Source organism: Rhincodon typus, chromosome 27 (assembly GCF_021869965.1).
Source record: "Rhincodon typus isolate 14 chromosome 27, sRhiTyp1.1, whole genome shotgun sequence".
In the NCBI taxonomy this organism is placed as follows: Eukaryota; Metazoa; Chordata; class Chondrichthyes; order Orectolobiformes; family Rhincodontidae; genus Rhincodon; species Rhincodon typus.
This window is the reverse complement of record NC_063358.1, coordinates 17,139,322-17,161,760: the sequence shown is the minus strand read 5'-3', so window position 1 is coordinate 17,161,760 and position 22,439 is coordinate 17,139,322. Positions and strand designations below refer to the sequence as shown.

At 41.2% G+C, this 22,439-nt stretch overlaps 1 protein-coding gene across 1 annotated transcript in view; it reads left to right on the top strand.

Moving 5' to 3' along the window:
• The window catches only part of LOC109929354 (lysophospholipid acyltransferase 2-like), a 66,195-nt gene that overhangs the window by 17,132 nt on the left and 26,624 nt on the right, over window positions 1–22,439 (top strand). The window contains exons 3-4 of the mRNA XM_020529027.2: window positions 7,962–8,039; window positions 15,478–15,573. Coding sequence (XP_020384616.1) covers window positions 7,962–8,039; window positions 15,478–15,573 — 174 coding nt within the window. The remainder of the gene's footprint in view (window positions 1–7,961; window positions 8,040–15,477; window positions 15,574–22,439) is intronic.

The window sequence follows — 22,439 nt, the reverse complement described above, 5'->3', positions numbered from 1 at the left end:
TACATTTGTCCTGTCAATGTTATCTTTTGGGTCTTTAACCCTGGTCAGTTGCTGTCTTAGTGTGGCTGCCGGTTTGTGTGCTGTATGATTTCTCGTGGTGAAAGTAGTCTGGCTGTCAGTTCTGAGGTGTTTTTTTTATATATGGTCTGGTGGTTATTGTTTTGGGTTTTGTTGTGGCCTGGTTGTGTCGTCTGTTGGCTCGGCATCTGTGAATGAAGCTACGGAGGTATCCATTCCTGGTAAAGGCCTTGTAAAAGTGTTCTTCCTTCTGCAGATCTGATTTGTCCAGTAATAACATCAGCTGGCACCATAATGCATGCTACTTCCAAAGATTTGTATGTGCGAACTCCAAAGTTTCTCTGTTCCTGCAGCACCTTTAAAATTGTATAATTTTGGTTTTCTTTTGTCCCTTCACTTTGCCATTTATCTACCTGTGTCCTCCTTTTCCTCACTGTTTGCAACATTTTTGAGTTTTGTGCCTTTGCAAACATTAAGATTGTTCCAATATACCCTAATCCCAGGTCATTGATATCAGAAAAGGTAACAGTCCTAGTGATGGGGCAATCCCCTCAGGGATAACACTGGACATTTCATTTCATTCTGAGACAAGCCTTCACCACTTTTTTTTTTGCTGCCCATCCATTAACCAATTTGATATCCATACAGCCTTTGCCCTCTTAATCCTATAAGCTTTAATCTTGTCAATAAATTTACTTTGTGGCACTTTTAACAGATTATATTTGAATGTCTATAAATGCAACATCAACTTCACTACCCTCAATCTTCATTCTGCTACATCTTCAAACAGCTTAATCAGTTTCGTAAAACATGATTTTCATCCATGCTTCTTTCCACATTTTTCCATTTCATATTCAATTTTATCTCTGAATAGTTCTCTACAATTGACAATAATCTGATTGGCCTGTGGCTACCATTTTTATCCCTTTCCCATTTTTCAAGCAGGGATGTAACCAGTGTAATTCTCCTATCTCTGATTCCACTGTTGATCTTTTAAGAAGGTTTGGAAGTTTGTGGCCAGAGTCTCTGCAATTTCCATCATCACTTCCGTCAATCGCCGACGTGGCTTCCCAATGGGATCAGGTAATCTTCCTTAACAGGACTACTGCCAATCTTTTAAGTTCCTCCATTTTTCTACTTTTATTGTTGCCAATTTGTCTACTACCCTCTCTTTTACTGCCATATTGGCAGCATTCTATTCTCCAGTAAAGACACTAAGTACTCATTTAGAAACTCAGCCATAAGCTCTGCTTCCAAAAGTTTGTCTTTTTGGTTCCATTTATCGCTCATCTTGCCACTAATGTGGCTTCTTATTTTTATAAAGCATCAAACTACCATATATGTTTATAAAAGACAAGTCCTGATGAAGGGTATAAACCCAAAACGTTGCCTTTCCTGCTCCTCTGATGACGCCTGACCTGCTGTGTTGCTCCAGCTCCATAATGTATTGACTCATTTTCCCAAGCTATGTTGTGCAGACCTTGGTGCAGCATTTCAGTTGAGTGCTAACCAGGAATTCACAAAAGATTATCATAATATCCTTGCGTTTGAATACTATTTGCTGTCATGGCAACTGGGGATGAATAATAAATGCTAACATGCCAGCATTTCAAGATTTCCAAGAACAATTTTTCTTCTGAAGGACACCTCTAGCCGGGAAGTTACTTCTGAACCACCACCACCATGACTTGGCCAGGAATGCATTGGAAATCTTAGGAATGAGTCACAGGGATTTCCTGGACTTCTTCAATCTGCTGACTAGCAGTGTTCTCCGTTGCAACCAATACAAATACTTCCTCAATTCGGGATCTAGTGCCATGTGTGTAGCAAAAGTGCTGCCCTCAAGTTTGATGCGAGCTAGTCCTGCCTTGGTGGGTAGTTTTTAAGTAAAAAAATTGTGGGTTCAGACTTGCTCCAGGGATTTGAACATGCTTTAGACTGATACATGGACTGCAGTGCTAAAGGAGTGCTGCAGAATAAGAGGTGCCACCTCTCAGATGCAGTTAAACTGAGGGAAAAGGTGGATGGGAAAGATCCCCAGCAATATTTTGAAGAAAAGCATACGTGTCCTCAGCAATAATTATCGCTCAAATAATATCACAAAAACCTGTCGTCCAGTTATCGTCACATTTGCTCTTACTGGAACCTTGCTGGGTGCAAATTGGTTGCTATATTTTCGACTTTATCACCATGGCTGCATTTCAGAAATATTTTATTGCCTGCAAGGTATTTTAGGATCTCCTGAAATTAATAATTCATGCTTAAAATTAAGTAAAGAGCTGGTTGGAAGAAATATTTAAATTGAAAGAAATCAGAGGCAAATGAACTTGAACTGCAAATCAAGATAAAAATACAGCCCAAGTCTATTCATTTTTAACATGAAATCTTGTCCTTGTAGATTGTCCTTGCTGTTCTTATATACATAGGTCCATGGAAATGGATAAGGTCCTGGGGAGTGTTGCTGAACAAAGAGTCCTTGGAGTCCAGGTTCATAGTTCCATGAAAGTGGAGTCGCAGGTAGATAGGATAGTGAGGAAGGCATTTGGTATACTTGCCTTTATTAGTCAGCGCATTGACTATAGGAGTTGAGAAGTCATGTTGTGGCTGCACAGGACATTGGTTAGGCCGCTACTGGAATACTGTGCAATTCTGCTGTCCCTGCTATAGGAAGGATGTTGTGAAGCTTGAAAAGATTCAGAAAAGATTTACAGCGATGCTACCAGGGTTGGAGGGTTTGATCTATAAGGAGAGGCTGAATAGACTGGGGCTATTTTCCCTGGAGCATCAGAAGCTGAAGGGTGACTTTATAGAGGTTTATAAAATCATGAGGGGCATGGATAGGATAAATAGACAAGGTCTAGAGGGCATAGGTTTATGGTGAGAGGGGAAAGGTTGGACAGGGACCGAAGGGGCAGCTTTTTCACACAGAGCATGGTGTGTCTGTGGAATGAGCTGCCAAAGGAAGTGGTGGAGGCTGGTACAATTACAACATTTAAAAGACATCTGGATGGGTATATGAATAGGAATGGTTTAGAGGGATACGGGCCAAATCCTGGCAAACAGAACTAGATTTATTTAGGATATCTGGTTGGCATGGAGGAGTTGGACCGAAGGGTCTGTTTCCATGCTGTATGACTCTATGACTTTAAGACATACAGCCATCTTAATCGAATCAGAACAAAAGAAACAGCAGTAAAAAATTTGGACTGCAAACTTTTTTAGTTGTATGTTGGTATGTGCGCGTGTATATGCACATGTGTATACACATGCATACAGATATAGGAGTGTGTGTATATGTTGTGTAGTGTAAAAGAATATGTTTTATCACTTGTTTAAATGTATGACAGGCTTTGAGGTTTGTTGTGGTTTCTCGTTGCTTATTTGCTTTGTTGCTTGGCTACATAGTTTTAGCTGACCTCATTGTGTAGGCTTGGCTGTGGTTCCTGACATCTGTCATCCTGCTCACTAAAGCAGCTGCTGAAGCAGTTTCCTTTCTCAATTACCCGAAATGTATTTTTTTCATTCCCTGACCCTTCCCACCCTCCTGCACTGCTGCCAAATGTTAATTGCGCAACATTTTGCTCCTGGAGCAACTAGTTGTAAAACGCATTGGGATGCCCTGAGATTGCGAAAGCTGCCATAAAAATGCAACTTCTATCTTTCATGGTTGGGGGGTGGGGGGGGTGGGGGTTGGTGGTGCTGTACCTAAGGCCTTCCTAGGAAAGCAAAAGGACAAATCTTATAATCCATTCTCTGGCATAAGTCATTGGTGTGTTGTATCATTGTATTATCTCATATCTCCACCCCCTCTCCCTCAACCTCACACACCCATGTATTTTCACTCCTCATAGTGCTATCCACCCCCAAGGAATTGCCATGGAGTCTCCAGAAATAAAAAAAAAACCTCCTGGACACTGCTTAGAGCATAGCTAAGGAGAAAAATTGTACAGGCATTGAAAAAAAACTTTTTATTTGTTCATTTCTCCTTGATTGGTGACTGTGTAAGAAAGTGCTGTTTTCTTAGATGGAAGACGGAAGCCATCTGACAAAGTATTTCGGAATATGCCCAATGTTATCAATATTACTAACAGCAGCCCTATCCCCCATGCCCCATCCCCTCCCAGCATCAACACCATCCCACAGAATTTAATGACCCAATCTTATTTGTCGTATCTGTATCCTCCTCAGTTATCAGTGGAGTGGCAGAGTGATGGGTTGTGTGTCTTCTGACTAATCTTTCAGAAAACTATTTTGAGAGATTGACGACTGAAGGAAGCATGATTCATCAACAGAGGTCTGTTACCCTTTGTTCAACTAAATAGTACATGTTGTGGGATTAGAAGGAACTGTTAAAATATGAAATAAACTCCTTGTCTCTCTCTCTCTATGAATTCACTTCTTGAAAGAAACACTCTGATTAAAAAATCTATTAACTCCATTGAATTTCCTTACAAGCAAGCATTTCTCTTCATAATCCCACCAATAAACAACTGGAGCTGTCAACCAATCTGTGAACTGACAGGCACCCCACTATGACAACAATAGATTTCCAAAAATCAAATACTGACGACAACTCTCAAGCCTATGTCGATGGACAGAGTGAAATTTGTAAATACTTACAGATATTTGAAATAAACTATTTAATGGACAGATGACAGTTCCCTTTGATAGTTCCAGTTAGGTTACACAAATTTTTTTCAAACATGTCTATGTCTACTTTTAACAATCCCAAAGGGCATTTGACTAATCCAAAAGAACACCTCGCCCTTCCTGAAGGGTGCCTTGCCTCTTTGAAAAATGTCCTGGGACCTATCAAAACAGGCACCTTTCCTCTCCCAAAAAGATATGCCATCTTTTGAAAGAACACAAAGCTTAGCTTTTCCTCTACCATGTCATGCTTTGGAAATACCTCTGGTCGAAATCTGTTCAGCTGTATGGAGCTATAGACGAAAACATCTGGATGCCCCTGTTAATCACAGATGTGAAAATTACCACCCATCCCTGCTACTTTCCCCATCCCCAATTGCAAAGGCATGGGCCTGTGTGACTTGTCCCAACAGCACCATTTTGCTGAGATGGAAAGCTTCTCTGCTCTCCCCATTGTCTGTCCTTCTGGATAAAATTGCAGCTTATGACATCAGTCGGTTTATGAGATGTCAACATTAGCTCAATGACCAGCAGCCTCACCTCTGAGTCAGCAAATTATGTGATCAAATTCCACTCCAGAGGCTGAAGCACAAATCCCAGACTCCCAGTGCGGTACTGAGGGAGTGCTGCATTATCAGAGATGCTGCTTTTGAGATGAGATATGAAACCAAGATCCCACCTGCCTTATCAGGTGGGTCTTAAATATCTCATGACACTGTTTCAAAGAAGAACAGGGGAATTTTAGCCAATACTTTTTGCCTCAACAATACCATAAATGAAAAATACCTGGTCATTTTAACCTTATTCTTTTGGGGGTCTTGCAAGTTAGGTGCTGATTATTGCATTTACAATGTTGACTACATTTGAAAAACTTGCAGAGGGACTTTGGGATGTTCTTCAGACATCAAATATGCTTTATACTTGCAAGTGCTCTCTTGGAACATTGTAACCAACCCAGAATGAACTGAGTGCTGAGGTTAGCATTTGTTTCAGGCTTTCCTTAACATGATTGGAATGATTTTGTTGTTAATGTCAACCAGACCATGGAAAGTCTGCTCTGCTGAGACTTTTTTTGATCTAATTTTGTGGCAAATTCTGTTTTGCTGATTTGTTATTTGAGTGCAATATGCTGAGGTTAGTAAACTAATCCATTGACTGAAAACACAACAGGGCCTTGAAATGAATTTTGGCAACGTTAAGAGAAGCTTCATAAAAGTATAAACTAAGGCAATAAACCAGAATCCAAACAAATATCTTACATTAGAACTAAAACGGGACATAGCTCCCAAATGCATTTACAACAATGACAGCTTCTATTTATTCAGAGCATAAAACTTCCCAAGGCATTTTACAAGAGTGTATTCAAACACATTTAGACATGGAGATACGTAAGACACTATAAGGACAAGTGGCAAAAACACTTGGTCAAAAGAGGTAGCGAGATTGCTATGATCTAAAAGAACAAAAAGAATTTACATTTGTATAGTGCCTTCACATTCTTGAGACATAACAGAATATGTTACACTCAATGAGGACTTATGAAATGTAGTCACTGTTTTAATTTTGGAAGCAAACAGCTCATTGGTGTAAAGCACATTCCATGGACATAACATGATGATGACTGGATTATCTGTTTTAGTGAGGGAGGCTGAGAGATAAATATTGTCCAAGACACCAGAAGGGTCTCCCATACTTTTCTTCAAAATAATACCATGGAATCTTTTGGAACCAATTGAGAGATAGCAAATAGATGTTAACTGTCTGATCTAAAAGGCACAATTTCTGACAATACAGCACTTGCTCAGTTGCACTGGGAGATATAACGCTGAGGGATAACACTATGTGGCTTTCCTCCGGGTGCTCCAGTTTCCTCCCACAGTCCAAAGATGTGCAGGTTAGGTGGATTGGCCATGCTAAATTACCTGTAGTTTTCAGGGATGTGTAGATTAGGTGGGTTTTAGGAGATGGGTCTGGGTGGGATGCTCTGAGGGTCAGTGTGGACTTATTGGGACGAAGGGCCTGTTTCCACACCATAGGGATTTCATATGTGAGGTGATGTTTTAAATCCATAACTGTTCAAATCTGATGTCGATGCATGTTCTAAGTGGTGAGTTGAGATACCAGCAAAGTCACCTTTCCCAACATTGTGCAATCTATGGTGGAGACGCCCTGAAGTAGGTGTTCTCCTATGCAACGCATTTTCTACCCAATAAACAGGCAAAACAGAATCAGTCGCTACCTTCACAGTGTCCAAGAGCAGCTTATGCCCACTACCTATTGTACATTTCCTGTCCCTGAATAATCTTGGACGCTCTGGTCGTTATATGAAAAGGATATCAAAGCACTGAAGGAACACACAGATTTTTACAAGGATGGTAACGTAACTGAGAAGGTATGACTATCCGAAACTACCACAAAGTCTTGGGCCCTTTATTCTTGCGGAAAAGAAAAAGAGATTGAGGGTGACCTGATAAACGTCATTTAATTAATGAAGTGTTTGAATAGAGAAATGTAAAGATTTTTACCTTTGTGGGTGACATCAAAACTAGGACCGGCCATGAATGCAAGATAGTGACTAACAAGCTGATGGGGCATTTTGGAGAGAGGCCTCTATCTAGAGAATGGTAAAAATGTGGAACTTACTGTGCAGGAAGTATTGGGGTGAATGGGATTGCTGCATTTGAGTCAGATGGAGGAAGGGTGGGAGGTGGCCTGTGTAGATCATATCAGTCAAAAGGATGGTGCTATAAATTCTATGTGAAGAGCAGATTAACTGGTCTTTCATCTGATATGCCATTTGTGAGCAATTAACTATCACCTTTGCCTTAACAAAAGAAAAATGTCTGTACTTTGAAAAACATCTGAGACACATAAGTAGCAATGTCCTCAGTGCCACATAGCATGTTCTATATGAAGAAAATTCTGACTACTTGTAGCTTGTGTGGAGTGTATAGGTGTGCATATACGCTGAATGGTCTGCGCTGGATATTCTTTGTAATTTGAAATTACGGACTGTTTAGTTTAATTCTGTAAATTAAAGATACCTGCATTTTGAAATGTGTTGAAATTATTTGTGTATTGCAATTTATATTAATTGTACAATCCTTTTTATTATTTCGTATTCATGTTTACTTTTAAACATGTCTATAACTAAGTTGTGAATTATGATTACTTATTTTCTTTCTATAGCCATCACAATTGGCACATACCCTAGTTATGATTTTACAATCAATCAATTGGCCACCTAACTCTTTGTCAATGTCTTGTATTGAATGTGATTTTTTTTTCCATTTTAGATACACAGTTTACTTTGTGGGAGAAGTAATTCTATTGTATTGCGTAATGGTGACTGTGCACATAAAACAAATTCACAAGTGAGTAATCATTTCATTTTCTCTGAGGTAATGCTAGTATTTGATCAAGGTAGCTCTTGGTCATTTAACTTCTTTTAAGTGGTCTTGGATTAAAGTAGGTGTTAATGTCGTAATCATAAACTTTTGATTTTGTGTTTCACTGCTGATGTGTCGGTCTCATGAAGCATCACCAATTACTGAATGTACTGGTGCCAGTCATCTGCTTAATTGCCTGGCACTCATTTCTAAACCTTAATGATGAGCGCTAGTGGGTTCCTTAACCATGAGTCATTATGGGGTGGGACTGAACAAGGTGAGCCTGTTCCTGTCCGCACAGAAGCATTGCTATGAGATGTCATTACATGACGATCAAAAATCTTTCTCAATGATCCGCACACTGCCTTTCTTACTTAACCATAAGAGTTGGGGCCAATAACACCCCTATAATCAACAAGTAGCACATTTGTCTTTGAAACAGAAGGTTGTTCATTCAATCCCACTCCAAAGACTTGAGCACACTTTGTAAGTTGACGCTTTTTTCAGTGTAGTACTGAGAGAATGCTACAATGTCAGAGGTGCTGTGAATGGGTTAGCCATGTGTAAATTGGCTGACACATTCCCCTACATTACCATTGCTTGGAATCTTGTGACCCTTACTACATTATCGAGTGATCTGCTGGGACAGTTCTTTGTTTTATCCATAATGTTGTTAAGCATTTGAAATGTCTTTTTGGGACAGAGAAACTAATGTTTTGAGAGATCCATCAATCCTCCCACAGGAACGTAGCGGCGAGGGTATTGCCTGTTTTCTGTGCAAATCCTGTGATACTGAATGGAAAACTGTTGGAGAATGTGCAGTACTTTCTTCATTTAGGAAGTGGACTCACTGAGCGATGAGGCCAGTAGACATACTTGAGAAACCACAGGCATGTTTCCACTGGCTAAATACTAGTGTTGAGATCAGATTTGCATTTTGAGTGCCCTGGACTTTATTGCTTGTGAAGCAGAATCCATATCTTACATCTTGACCAATTTCTCCAATAGTTTCCGAGCCAACCTGCTGTTCCACAAACCCTGCTATACTTACCCGAGCCTGCACCCCCTGCTATCCTGTCTTTAGTCCAATAGTTCTGGCTGTTGTGTATCATCCCTTCACAGAGTCACTTAATTGTTACAGTGTAGAAGAAGGCTATTAAGCCCATTGTGCCTGCACTGGTTCTATCCCCTCGGGCCAATTTCCTGCATTTTACCCACATCCCTGCAGACCATCTCTATCCATCCAAAGCTGCTTCTGAATGCCTCATTTGTGAACCTGTCTCCATCACGTTTCCAGTGAGTACATTTCAGACCCTAACTACTCAGTGTGAAAACATTTTTCCTGGCCTCTTGCACGTCCCTTTTAAATCCAACATCCTCTCGTTCTTGTTCCTTTTACAAGATGGAAAAGCTACTCCCTATGTACTCTGTCCAGCCTGCTCCTGATTTTGAAAACCACTATCAGATCCCCTCTGAGCTTTCCGCTCTCCAAGGAGAACAGTTGCTGTAAATGGTCTAGCAAGCAGCTCGAATTTGACACATTCAAATTGAAATATTTCAAATCCCACCAATCCTTCTGTGCCAGCCAACCCCTCCATACAACCTGACCAGCTTTTCCTGTCTCTGTCATATCCTGAGAGATCTCCAATCCTGGCCTCTCGAGCACCCCTTCCTACCAGCCACCTCCCCACCCTGTCATTGGTCTGCCATTGGAAGCTATGTCTTCGTCTGCCTGGAGCCTCTGAGCTCAGGAAACCACTCCCATCCTTGAACCCCTCCTCCACCCCCAACCCCCGCTCCCGCCGCTGCCCTCCTCCATCCAACCTCAACCCTCCCTCTCCTCCTTTTAAGACACCCTTTAACCTGTGACCAAGTTTTATGAGACAATCTGACCTAATATTTAATTAAATATGAAATATCAGTTAAATTAAAGAAACATACAAAATAGGAGCAGGAGTAGGCTTTTTGGCCCTTTAGAGCCTGTTCTGCCATTCAATATGATCATGTCTGATCTCCAACTCACTATCCCATTCCCACTTTCACCCCCAAACCTTTCGATCCCTTCAGCCTTAAGAACTTTATCTAATTCCTCCTTGAAAACATTCGATGTTTTGGCCTTGACTGCTTTCTGTTACAGAGAATTCCACAGGCTCACCACTCTCGGGGTGCAGAAATTTCCCCTCATCTCATTCCTAAATGACCTACCCCATATCTTTAGACTGTGAATCTGTGGTTCTGGACTTTCTAGTCATCAGCAATATCCTGCCTGGATTTTCCCTGACTAATCATCTTAGAATTTTATAGGTTTCTCTGGGATCCTCCCCAATTCTTCTAAATTTCAGTGAACATAGTCCTAACTAATCCAGTCTCTCTGTGTACATAAATCCTGTCATCCCAGGAATCAGGCTGGTAAACCTTTGTTTCACTCCCTGTATAGCCACAACGTCCTCCCTCGGATAAGGAGACCAAAACTGCACACAATACTCTAAAGCCCCTGTGCAATTGCAGCAAGACATCCCTGCTCCTGTATTGAAAACCCTCACAACATACAGTGTGTGTGGCTCGGTGTCATACTTTGTCTTGTAATGGTCCTGTGAAGTGCCTTGAAATGTTATATTACAAATAATATCACTCCCTTCAAGGTCAGGTCTCTGTCTTGCAGCCAATGAAGATGCACTGCCTACATCAAGACCGGCTCCAGTTTACTTCACAAACTGCAAGAAGTCTTAATGAGTTAGTGCAGTGAGGCCACAAATCACCTTTCCCTATTAACAGATTTATATAAAATAGGTATTGCATAAATGTAATGTTAGGAATTGTGTGCATGAGTGGAAGATGTTAATGCTGCTTTTATGATGCAGCCTTGATGTTGGGAACAAGATCAAAGTGTACTACTTCCCCCCATCTATGGTGCAGTTAACCTCTCTGTAAACTGGCCTAGGGTGTTCTGTGTTTGTTCAAACTGGTGTCATGGTATCTGTGGAAAATTGCTATGATGGCAATTGCAAATTGTGTAGGTGAAGGTCTCCCAATGTCACCGACAGAGTTAGCAATGGGACTCCTTGGCCACTGACCGTAAAAAGAAAACTTTGTTCAGCTTTTGAGGGCTTTGGATTGTCGAAGACTCAACAGAAGATTGGTATCAACAGTAGTTGAAGATTCTCTCATAACTTAAGATCAATCAATCAATTTACAAGTATTTGCTTCTTAGTGGAAGATTGCTTCATTTGGGGCAGGTAAATGCAGGGAACAGATTTGATTGCTGAGTTTCTACTGCATTTTACTAGAGATGCCCCAAAATAGACTTTTATATGATTCAATGCAGCTACATCTGGATAATGAAGGAAAAGGAGGTCAATTATGGAACTGCTCTAGGATAGGTTTTGAATTTCTCTCGAGTAGGATACACCAGTGACTTTCGATGACTTTAGACTTGACTCGTGGATTGGGTTTGGATTTATGCTAGATTTGGTGAGGGGTCAGTGAAACATCAATACATTGCCTTTAATGTATTAAAATGTCTTTGTGTTCCACAGTTGGTTTATGAAGCTGAATTTGGCCGTAACCCATGTGGAGTTATGAGGATAGGTGGCCAAATGTTTGGTAAAGAGAAAGATTTTATGGAGTGTCTTAATGCAGAGAATAATGGAGAAATAGTGAGTCTTAGGAAACTTGTTTCAAAGGTCAAGCATGCACATCTGCCAAAGGTGGTTTGATAAAATTTAGATGTATGGATGAGGAACTAGACTCAAACCCAGGAAGCTTGTAGGACTGGACAGGGCTACAAAGATGTGGAGACAAGGCTGTGGTGGGTTTGAAAATAAAGCCGAGAATGTTAAAATCATACCAGGCCCACTGTCAGTCAACAAATGCAGCGATGATGAGCAAAGCTTGGTGTGAGTTAGGAGATGGATGGATGAGCATATGGATGAGCTTGGGTTTATGGACTACCACTCTACAGGACTGCCAATGATTAGAAACACATGCCTCTAACATTTTTTACTATTGTGATGCAGTGGCTTTGATGAAATGCACATTTGCAATTCAATTTTTCTTAAGCAACTAAAATTATTTCCATTAAGGCCAGACATGGCACACCTTATACAGAAAGGAACTTGGAAACAGTAATGTACTGGTGAATTACACTTAATAGTTAAGAATACAAATGTGTTGTGTTCAAAAAATGACTGTGAGAAAGTAGTAGTGAGGATTACCTTTGAAATGTTTAGGTTTTCAATGCACCACATCCATTCCCTGCTCCACACTTTTTTATGTAACCTAAACTGTAGCCTAACCACTTTTAACGTCTCTTGATGCTGTAAAAAACGTGAAGGTAAAGTGTCCATAGTATTGCTGGACAAAAGGGCTGCTCACTCATTAGAGAGAGATGACTGGTGATGGTTTAACCTGAGGGTCATGGCAAGGGAAAAGTTAAGAAGGTGAGTCCTTCATGTTAACATCAGCTGATGTGGGAATCAGATGTGGCATCACTCTGCATTGCAAACTAACTGTCAAGTCAATGGAGCTATCTCTTATGTGTTCTGAGGAGAATAAACTTATTGATAGTTTTACAAGTTAAGTTCTTAGAAAATTCATGGGCAGGTTGGCAAGTACCTGGGAACAACAATGGGCATTTAGTTCCACCAGACTCTGTGGTGTTCACTGCTTGTGTTCAAACCATTCTCGGGTTGAGATTATGTTAATCTGAAGTGAATCAATGAGTAATAGATAAAGATAAACAAATCCTTCAGATGTACCCATGTATACAGAACCAGAATTATAAAGGCCATGGCCAAATATTTAGCAGGGAGATGAAGAGAATTGGTTTTACTCAAAAAGACATTCTGCTCGAAAAGGTGTGTGGAAGCTGACTCCACAGGGAGTTGGACCCAATATTTGAGCCTGAGGACACAATGCAGTGACATGGGACTAAGGATGTCTCCTCTTTCAAAGAGTTAGGATAGGTACGATAGGCCAAATAATGTCATCCTACGCAGCAAGTTTCTTGGATTCATTGTGTAAATAACACTACTTACAAACTGCAAAAGACTCAAACTGTAATCTTCATAGACCTGCCCCATTTCTGCAATGTTTTCCTGTGGTGTTGAAGGCTGACCACATTTCAATGGAAAGTCCTGATGTTCAAAAACTGCTCGCAACATGAGATTTAAGACCTCAGTTAATCTTGCATCTGCTTCAGGGGTTATAGTTGCTGGCTCTGTTTGGAAATTTTCCTGGAGGGTTTCTTTTTCTCACAGGACCTCCCAGCACTTATCACTCTCTATTTCATTAAATATCATTTTCTCCTTCCCAGTCACAATGAAAATGAAACTCTGCAAAATGTATACATATTGCAATGTAAGCATTCTGTACATTTTCCACTGGAAAATGTGAAAGGGTAATTGTTAATGTTAGCGTAGGGAGTGACTGCCCACTCTGTGAGTGGGCAATTGTAGTTTTTGACTGAAAGAAATGTAGGATAAAAATCCAAGTTGTAACACTTTGCTTCCTAACGCTGTGCAGCCTATGTTTAGCAAATACTACTGTAGATTTACAGTAAGCATATGCTGCTACACCACTGAATATTAAATATTTCATCACTGTAGGTTCTTCATAGTAATGTTAACTATAGAAAAGGGTTCATTTCTAAAGTGTTGGAATTGAAAAGCAAAGTTGTAGTGTTAAAATTGTATAAAACAATGTTGTTTAGAACTTGTAAACAGCACACCTTCTGTGTGAGAGCAGGAAGGGCCTCTGCTTAATTTCTTGGCTGAAAGATAGTTCCTCTGACAATGCAGCACTACAAAGGTACCACACTGTGTACAAATTTACTACACCCTGCCAGCAGATTGGCAGAAGGTGGGGGAGGGGATTGTAAACTGCAAAACTCCCAATGGTTCTCCCACCCGTCCCTGATCAATCTGCAGTTCTACCTGCAACAGGTTTACCTCGGCAGGAATTTGGGGAAACCTGGCTTGTCACCTGCTCAGGCCTCGGGTGGGAAGGTAGGTGTACCTCCCTTGAGAAGCCCCTTTCCACTTCAGCTAATCCTTCCCTCCCCCACCCCCACAGCTGCCCCAAGGCCTGTCACACAAACACTCAGATGCTCCCTCACCAAATAGCCTCTCCATCAAGACCTCCATCCCCTCCCCTCACCCTCCTCAGGCCCTTCCTTGCAGTGTTGTTGTGAGAGCTCTTCTCATTCAAAAGTGACCTGGTAACTCTCCAAAGTGGGATGTCTGAGTGAGAGGGTGGAATTCCTGTCTCATTCAATCAGCACTCCTTAGATGAAATGCTATGGAGCTGTTGTGGAGATGCATTCCCCACTGACACCATTCCCACCACCCGAAAATTCTCGCCCTTTGAAACCCAGCCAGGATTATGTGCCTAAGTGATAAGTGTTTGATTGAAGTGGTCATGGTATGATAAAACTTTCCATTAAGTTGGAAAAAAGTGTGGTTCTGGCTGAGACTGAGTGTGCTTGTAGCTTCATTGCTAATTGTAACATGCAGCTATTTTAATCATCTGTTTGCTTGCAGTTGTGACAGTATTGTCTGAAGGCTCATAATGTCCCTGTCTTGGGCATGACATTATGTAGTTTATAATCTGTAATTGTGTTGTATTGTTAAACTTTGTTTGCCCATTCAGAAATAATTGCTTTTTCGTTGCCCAGCCTGCCTATGACTCTAGTCCCACATTAATCTGCGTAACTATCCTATTACAAAGCCAAGTGAAACAGTCATGTTTGTTAACTTACTTGTATATAATAAATTACAGTCTTACCAGCGATGCCCTAAACACAAGAATGAATAAATGTGAAACTTGCAACCTGTCAATCCTGGCTGGATTTGAAATATGACCCAAAGATACATAGTCAACAACCTAGTGCACTGTGTGGCATTTTAGCATAGCTGCTGAAATGTTCTCCTAATGTACATTCTAGATGCTGCAATTTGTGAACTCTCTGGGATGTCCGATTTTATATGAATACATTAGGCCACAGCACAGGAGTTTTTGGGTGAGAAACGAGGCCAAGGATGGCTGGTGTTTATTGGAATAAAGAGCAGAGAGGAAATGAGTCTCGGTTTTGATTTCTCACACTCAATCTTTACAAGAGAATGGGTGCACTGCTAATTGGGTTCCCAGCAAATCTCTACTTGATACAAGAGTGGGCTGGCTTGGATCTGATAATCAGGGTCCTGAAATCCTTATGAGAATCCTCCACTTGTTATTGCCAGCAACTTGGGTGAACATGGACCGTGTGTCATCTGCTCTGCTTTCATGGCTATACATTGGTTTCACCAGCATTGAGCATTGGTGAATGTAAGCTGCTGGTTGATGCATTAGAACATTAGGACCACCTATAGCAGCAGCTATAGTGAGGGTATGTCATCTGGCTCACGTTTTTAATATGTTGTTTCAGGTACAGTTTCCTGATAGCAATGGCCTATCTGACCATGTGTCAGATCATCCGAGTTTATTGGTTTGATGGTGAAGAACGGTCTGCTGACTTCTCAGGGTGAGTACAGGAGTATACCTCTGTGCTTTTGATCGGAAATGGTTGACGATATCTGTGTAACATTCATATCATAACGTAGCCTGTTTGTAACCACCTGCAATACAAAACAATGGCATTAAAATATTGACAAGGCTCAAGGGAATCTCATCAGCTTTTTCCTGTCTCGTATATGCTGATGTGGGTTTTTTTAAAAAAATGACTTTGAAGGTATTGCTGGCAAGGCTAGCTTTAGTGCCAAATATTAGTTACCACTTGAAATGGTGATAGTGACTGACCACCTTGAACCAGTGTGTTCTGTGTGCTGCAGGTGCTCCTACAATGCCATTAGACTGGGAGTTCCAGCTGTTTGATCAACAACAATGCAGGAATGACTGATCCTTGTCCAAGTCAAGATAATATGACATACAGGGAAGCTTTGTCATGTTGGTATTCCCATGGACCTTCAATCCTTGTCCTTTTGGATGTCTCCCCTTGACATTCAATGGCATTGCCATCACTGAATCCCTCACTGTCAACATTACCATTGACCAGCTATATAAATGCTGTGACTACAGGAGCAGGTCAGAGGCGAGAATCTTTAGGAATAACTCATCTCCTAACACCCGAAAACAATTTACAACATAAACCTGGCAGCATGATGGAATGCTTTCCACAAGCCTGGCTAAATTAAGCTCCAACAAAACTCAAGAAGCTGAACACAAACAGGACAAAGTAACTCAATTAATTGACACCACATCCACCACCTTCAAGATTCACTCCCTTCACCACTGATGTGTAGGGGCAGCAGTGTGTGCCATCTACAAGATCCACTGCAAATAACTCACCAAGGCTTCTTCAGCAGCACCTTCCAAACCTGTGACCTCTATCACCTGGATGGACAAGAACAGGAGGTGCATTGTAGCACCACTAAGTTCCCTCCAAACCACATACCGTCCTGACTTGGAATTATATCACCAATCCTTCAGAGTCACTAGGTCAAAATCTGGAAACTCCCTTCCTAAACTGCACTGTAGGTGAGCCTAGCACTATAGATGGCAGCAGTTTAAGAAAGTGGCTCATCACCACTTTTCCAAGGGTACTTTTGGAAATGCAATCAATGCTGGTCTTGCCAATGATGATCATTTTCTGTGAATGAAGTAAAGAAAAAGGTTTGGGATATGCTGTCAAAGAGTCCATTGGTAAGTTACTGTCATGTATCTCTTGGATTGTGGTCAGGAAGATGATCAAAGAAACTACTTTGTCCACCCTCTAAATCTGTTTATGACTAAGTTTTTGAAGAATCAGATGATGATGTGAATAAGTTCTAATTAGTGGTTAGCTATAATCTATCTCATTGATTATGATCAGGACAGAGTCAGGTATAACATTCTCTTTACCTGACTGGAGACTCCAGTAAGATTACCAACAACAATAACTTGTATAGTGCCTTAACCTAATGGACTGTCTCAAGTAATTTTGAACTGGGGATAAAACAAAGATTTTGTAATGAAGATTTTGTACCTTGTGTGGCAACATTACACACTTTTCATTGTACTCCTGTATTTGAGTACACATGACAAAAAAAACTTAAATCTAACTCTAAATCTTCTCCAATGGCTGGCTTAGGTTAAAATGAATCTTTTGGAATTCCATCCTTAAACTTTAAAACAATTTCTGTTCACCTTTGTAGCTGTCTCCTTAACTTATAGCATCATGGCTGGTGTGATGTGAAAAACTGGAACATTTGAACAGATCATATTCTCACTAAGAACTGACAGATGATCTTGCTAAGTTATTTGAACTGGTAAATGAGATGGAAAATTGAGATTTAGAGAATTGCCTCACAGCAAGGGGATGACCAAGGGACATGGACTCAAAATCGCAAGGATTGGACCCATCCTAGCTTCTTGTCTGTCCCTGATTTTTGTCATCCTGCCATCGTTGGATTGGCCTTCAGCTGCCTCCCCTACATTCTGCACTTCTCTCCCTAAACCTCTTCACCTGTCTCCACTGCTCTCCATCTTTAAAGATACTCCTTAAAAGTTTTTGTCATCTGCCCTAAGTTTAGTAACATTCCTGTGAAATGTGTTGCTATGTTAAAGGCACTATGTAAATGCAAGTTGTTATATGAACACTTAGGCCACAGAACAGTCATTCTGAGGAAGGTCCTGGTTTCATAGCCAAGATGGCATGGAAATAAACTTTGCTGAATTTTCTGCCAGGGTGAATAAATGACTGTGTCTTATGTTCATGTTAAAGTGGAATTGTATCCGATAAGTGGCAGGGTTGAATTTCATGGGTCATGTGACTGTTTCCTCCAGTGGTTCTCGTATGCAATTGTTTCAAAATAAGATGGAAGGTCACATGATATTGAAATACTGAAGTACATGTATTATTTTACGACCTTGGGAACTCCATTTGTGAAATGGTTCTGTTAGACTTGAGCAATGTCAATTGGAATAAATAAATCACAGAAACTAAGGTAAAAGATCACTATGCAAAATACCATAAGGATTGTCTCACCTCCCCAATGTAGACAATATTATATCTGGAAATACTGGTTACTTTGCACGAAGGCTGAGTTGCCAATAGCTGGAGAAAGGCTAAGACAGAATCACAACTTTAAGTTCCTGCAATAGAATGAGCTGAAGTAACAGGTTGAGCACTCTTTCTGATTGAAATCTGAACAGGGATTCAGAGAGAGCGAGCAAGTGTGGAGGATAGTGATGTTTGGGACTTAGAAGGAACAAGAAAAGAAAATTTCACAGGAATACTGACCGTTGTGGGACTGATTAAAATTGATTATGTGGTTTAGGGCAGGAATTGGCGTTAATTCACTAAGTTTGCTCTCCTTTGAAAGATGGATATTGGATTTATGTAGTGGCTTAACATGACCTCAACACATCCCAATGTTCTATCTGTGCTGCATTACAGTTCTGCTGTTTGTGAAATCTTGCAATGCACAGATTGATTGATTGCCACATTCCCTACATTGCAATGCCCACACATTAAGAGTATTGCATTGACTATACGTCAGTTTAGAAAATCTTGAGATTGTGAAAGATGTTGCAGGAATGCTGAAGTTTACTCAATTAGTCAACAAATAATGGAACAATAGCTAGTATGAAATTCCGACTCATTCTTCTAACCTCCAGTGACTGTAATCCTTACTGATCCAGTCGCTCTTTGTATGTTGGTCCTGTAATCCATGGTAAACCTTTGCACTCTCTCCATAGCCAGAACACCTTCCTTCAGATAAGGAGTCAAACTTCACACAATACTTCAGATTTTGGAAGTTTGGAAGCTCCTGTTGAAGAAAATTGGGTGAACTACTACCATGCATCTTGTACAGCACCCACATTGTAGTCACTGTGTGTGAGTGATGGAGGGAGAGGATGATTAATGTGGTGAATTAATGATTAATTAGGCTGCTTTGTCTTGAATGTTGTTAGAGCTGCATTCACCCAAGCAAGTGGAGAGAATTCCATCATATTCCAGACAAGAGCCAGGCAGTTACCATCTTGAAGAATAGATTGTGCAACTGCCTCTCTTTGGCATCCAGTGGTATTAACCATTGTCACTTTCTCAACCTTATCTTGAGGGTGTCATTAAACGAAATTTAAGAATGACCTGGATAAATGCTGTAACTATAAGATCAGATCAAGGCTGGGTATTCTGTGGCTAGGGGAAGGTAGTGCCCTGTCAGTACAATAACTAACTGGTAATCCAGAGGCCCAGGCTAATGATCTGGTGACATCAGTTAAAACCCCTTGTGCCTGCTGGTAGAATTTGAAATTGATGAATAAATCCGGAAGGTAATGCTAGTCTTTATGATGGTGACCTTGAAACTATTGTTCATTGTTGTTAAAAATCCATCTGCTCCATTAGAGTCATAGAGCTGTACGGCATGAAAACAGACCCTTGGTCCAACTCGTCCATACTGTCCAAATATTCTATATTAATCTAGCCCCATGTGCCAGCATTTGGCTCATATCCCTCTAAATCCTTCCTATTCATATACCCATCCAGATGCCTAATAAATGTTGCAATTGTACCAGTCTCCACCACCTCCCTCTGGCAGCTTATTCCTTACACGCAGCACCCTCTGTGTGAAAATGTTGCCCCTTAGGTCCCTTTTAAATCTCTTCCCCTCTCCCCTTAAACATATGCTGCCTAGTTTTTGACTCCCCTACCCTGGGGAAAGGACCTTGACTAATCACTCTATCAATGCCCCTCATGATTTTAGAAACTTCTCTAAGGGAAAATAGCCCCAGCCTATTCAGCCTCTCTCTATAGCTGAAACCCTCCAACCCTGCCAACTTCCTTGCTAATCTTTTCTGAATCCTTTCAAGTTTAACAACATTTTTCCTGTAACAGGGAGACCAGAATTGAATGCAGTATTCCAAAAGTGGCTTAACCAATATCTTGTATAGCTGCAACATGACGTCCCAACTCCTATACTCCTTACACTGACCAATAAAGGCAAGTGTACTAAATGCCTTCTTCACTACCCTGTCTACCTGTGACTTCACTTTAAAGGAACTATGAACCTGCACCCCTAGGTCTCTTTGTTTAGTGATCCTTCCAGGACCTTACCATTAAGTGTATAAGTCCTGCCCTGATTTGCCTTTCCAAAATGCAGCATCTCGCATTTATCTAAATTAAGCTCCCATTTGCCAGTCCCCATTGGATCAAGATCCCGTGTACTCTTGGGTAAACTTCTTCGCGGTCCACTACACCTCCAATTTTGGCAACATCTGCAAAGTTACTAACCATACCTGCTATATTCACATCCAAATCATTTATATAAATGACAAAAAGCAGTTACCCTAGCACTGATCCTTGTGCACGCCACTGGTCACTGGCCTCCAGTCCGACAAGCAACCTTCCACCACCATACTCTGTCTTCTATCTTCAAGCCAATTTTTTATCCAGATGGCTGGTTCTCCCTGTATTCCATGTGATCTAACCTTGTTAATCAATCTACTGTGCAGAAACTTATCACCAATGCCTTCGTGAAGTCCATATAAACAGTGCCCACCACTCTCTGCCTTCATCAATCAACTTCATCACTTCTTCAAAAAACTCAATCAAGTTAATGAAGCATGATTTCCGAGGCACAAAGCCATGTTGACTATCCCTAATTAGTCCTTGCCTTTTCCAAATACATGTAAATCCTGTCCCTCAGAATCCCCTCCAACAACTTACCCACCACAGATATGAGGCTCGCCGGTCTATAGTTCTGTGGCTTTTCCTTACCACCTTTTTAAATAACGGTACCACATTAGCCAACCTCCAGTCTTCTGGCACCTCTCCTGTGGCTATCGATGATACAACTATCACAGCAAGGTACTCAGCAATCACTTCCCTAGCTTCCCACAAAGATGTAGGGTATACCTGTTGAGGATTTATCCACCTTTATGCATTTTAAGATATCCAGCACCACCACCTCTGTAATGTGGACAAGATATCACTGATTGTTTCCCAAGTTCCCTAGCTTCCATATCCTTCTGTGCAGTAAATACCGATTGTTTTTGGGAAGACTTGTAGCTCGGGTTGTGGGTGGTGTTGTTGATTTGTTTGCCGAGCTGGTAGGTTGGTTAGCAGACGTTTCATCACCATACTAGGTAACAGCATCAGTGCATCTCCGATGAAATGTTGTTGGTTTGTCCTGCTTGGCCCAGTCTGATGTGGTGGTTGGCCTCACTTCTGATTTTGCTTCGTAGTATTTGGTATATGGGGTCGAATTGATGGAGTTCCGGATTGAATACCAGGCCTCTCAGAATTCCTGTGCGTGCCTTTGGTTGGCTTGTCCTGGGATGGTTATGTTGTCCCAGTCGAATTGGTGGCCTTTTTTATCCAGGTGTATGGAGTGTTCTGATGCAAAATATTCGTTTAGACTCTCACCCATTTTTCAGTTCCACAGATAGGTGGCCTGGCTGATCTTGGCTATCCTTTTGGAAGGAAAATCTGCTACTGCAACCCAGTGTAGTGTGCATGTGGCTCCAGATCCATACCACAGTGTTTGACTGTTAACTGCTGTCAAGAATGGCCTAGCGAGGCGCTCCATTTGCCTGATAATTAGGGATGGAGGGATCCAGTAATGCCCACCTCACCGAAAGAATAAATAGTTCTATGGCATGTGACTCACCTGCTGACACTTCACAGCCTTACCTTCACATAAAACACACAAGTAACAACATGGTGGAATTGTCTCTGCTTGCTGAGTGCAGCTCCAACAACCGCTGATGCAGCTTGATGGTAGCTAGGACAAAGCAGCCTAATTGATCATTCACCAATCCACCACACTAATCATCCTCTCCCTCCATCACCGTCACATACTGACTAAAATGTCTACTCTCTATAAGGTGCATTGCAGCAACTCACCAGCACTTTTCAAACCTGTGACGTCCAGAAGAATAAAAGCAGCAAGTACATTGGACCACTAGCACATCCAAAACAATCTGACATGGACACCTATTGTCCATTCCTCCTTCATTCTCAGGTCAAATTTCTACTTAATAGCACTGTGGAAGGGCCTACCTCATGTGAACTGCAGTGGATCACCACCATCTTCTTGAGGACAATTAGGGATGGACAATAAATGCTAGCCTTTCCAGCAGTGCCCACATTCAATAGAAGAATAAATGGAAAAACATGCACTATCCTCTGTCAGTCAGCCATGTTTTACCATCGTGTTTTATCTTAATCAGCTGGGCCACGAGGCTGAGGAACAACAGATGGATGGAGTTTAATTTAGATAAATATGAGGTATTGCTTTTTGGTAAGACAGACCAGAACAGGACTTACACAGTTAATGGTAGGGCCCTAGGGAGTGTTGTTGAACAGACAAACCTAGGGGTTCAGGTACATAGTTCCTTGAGAGT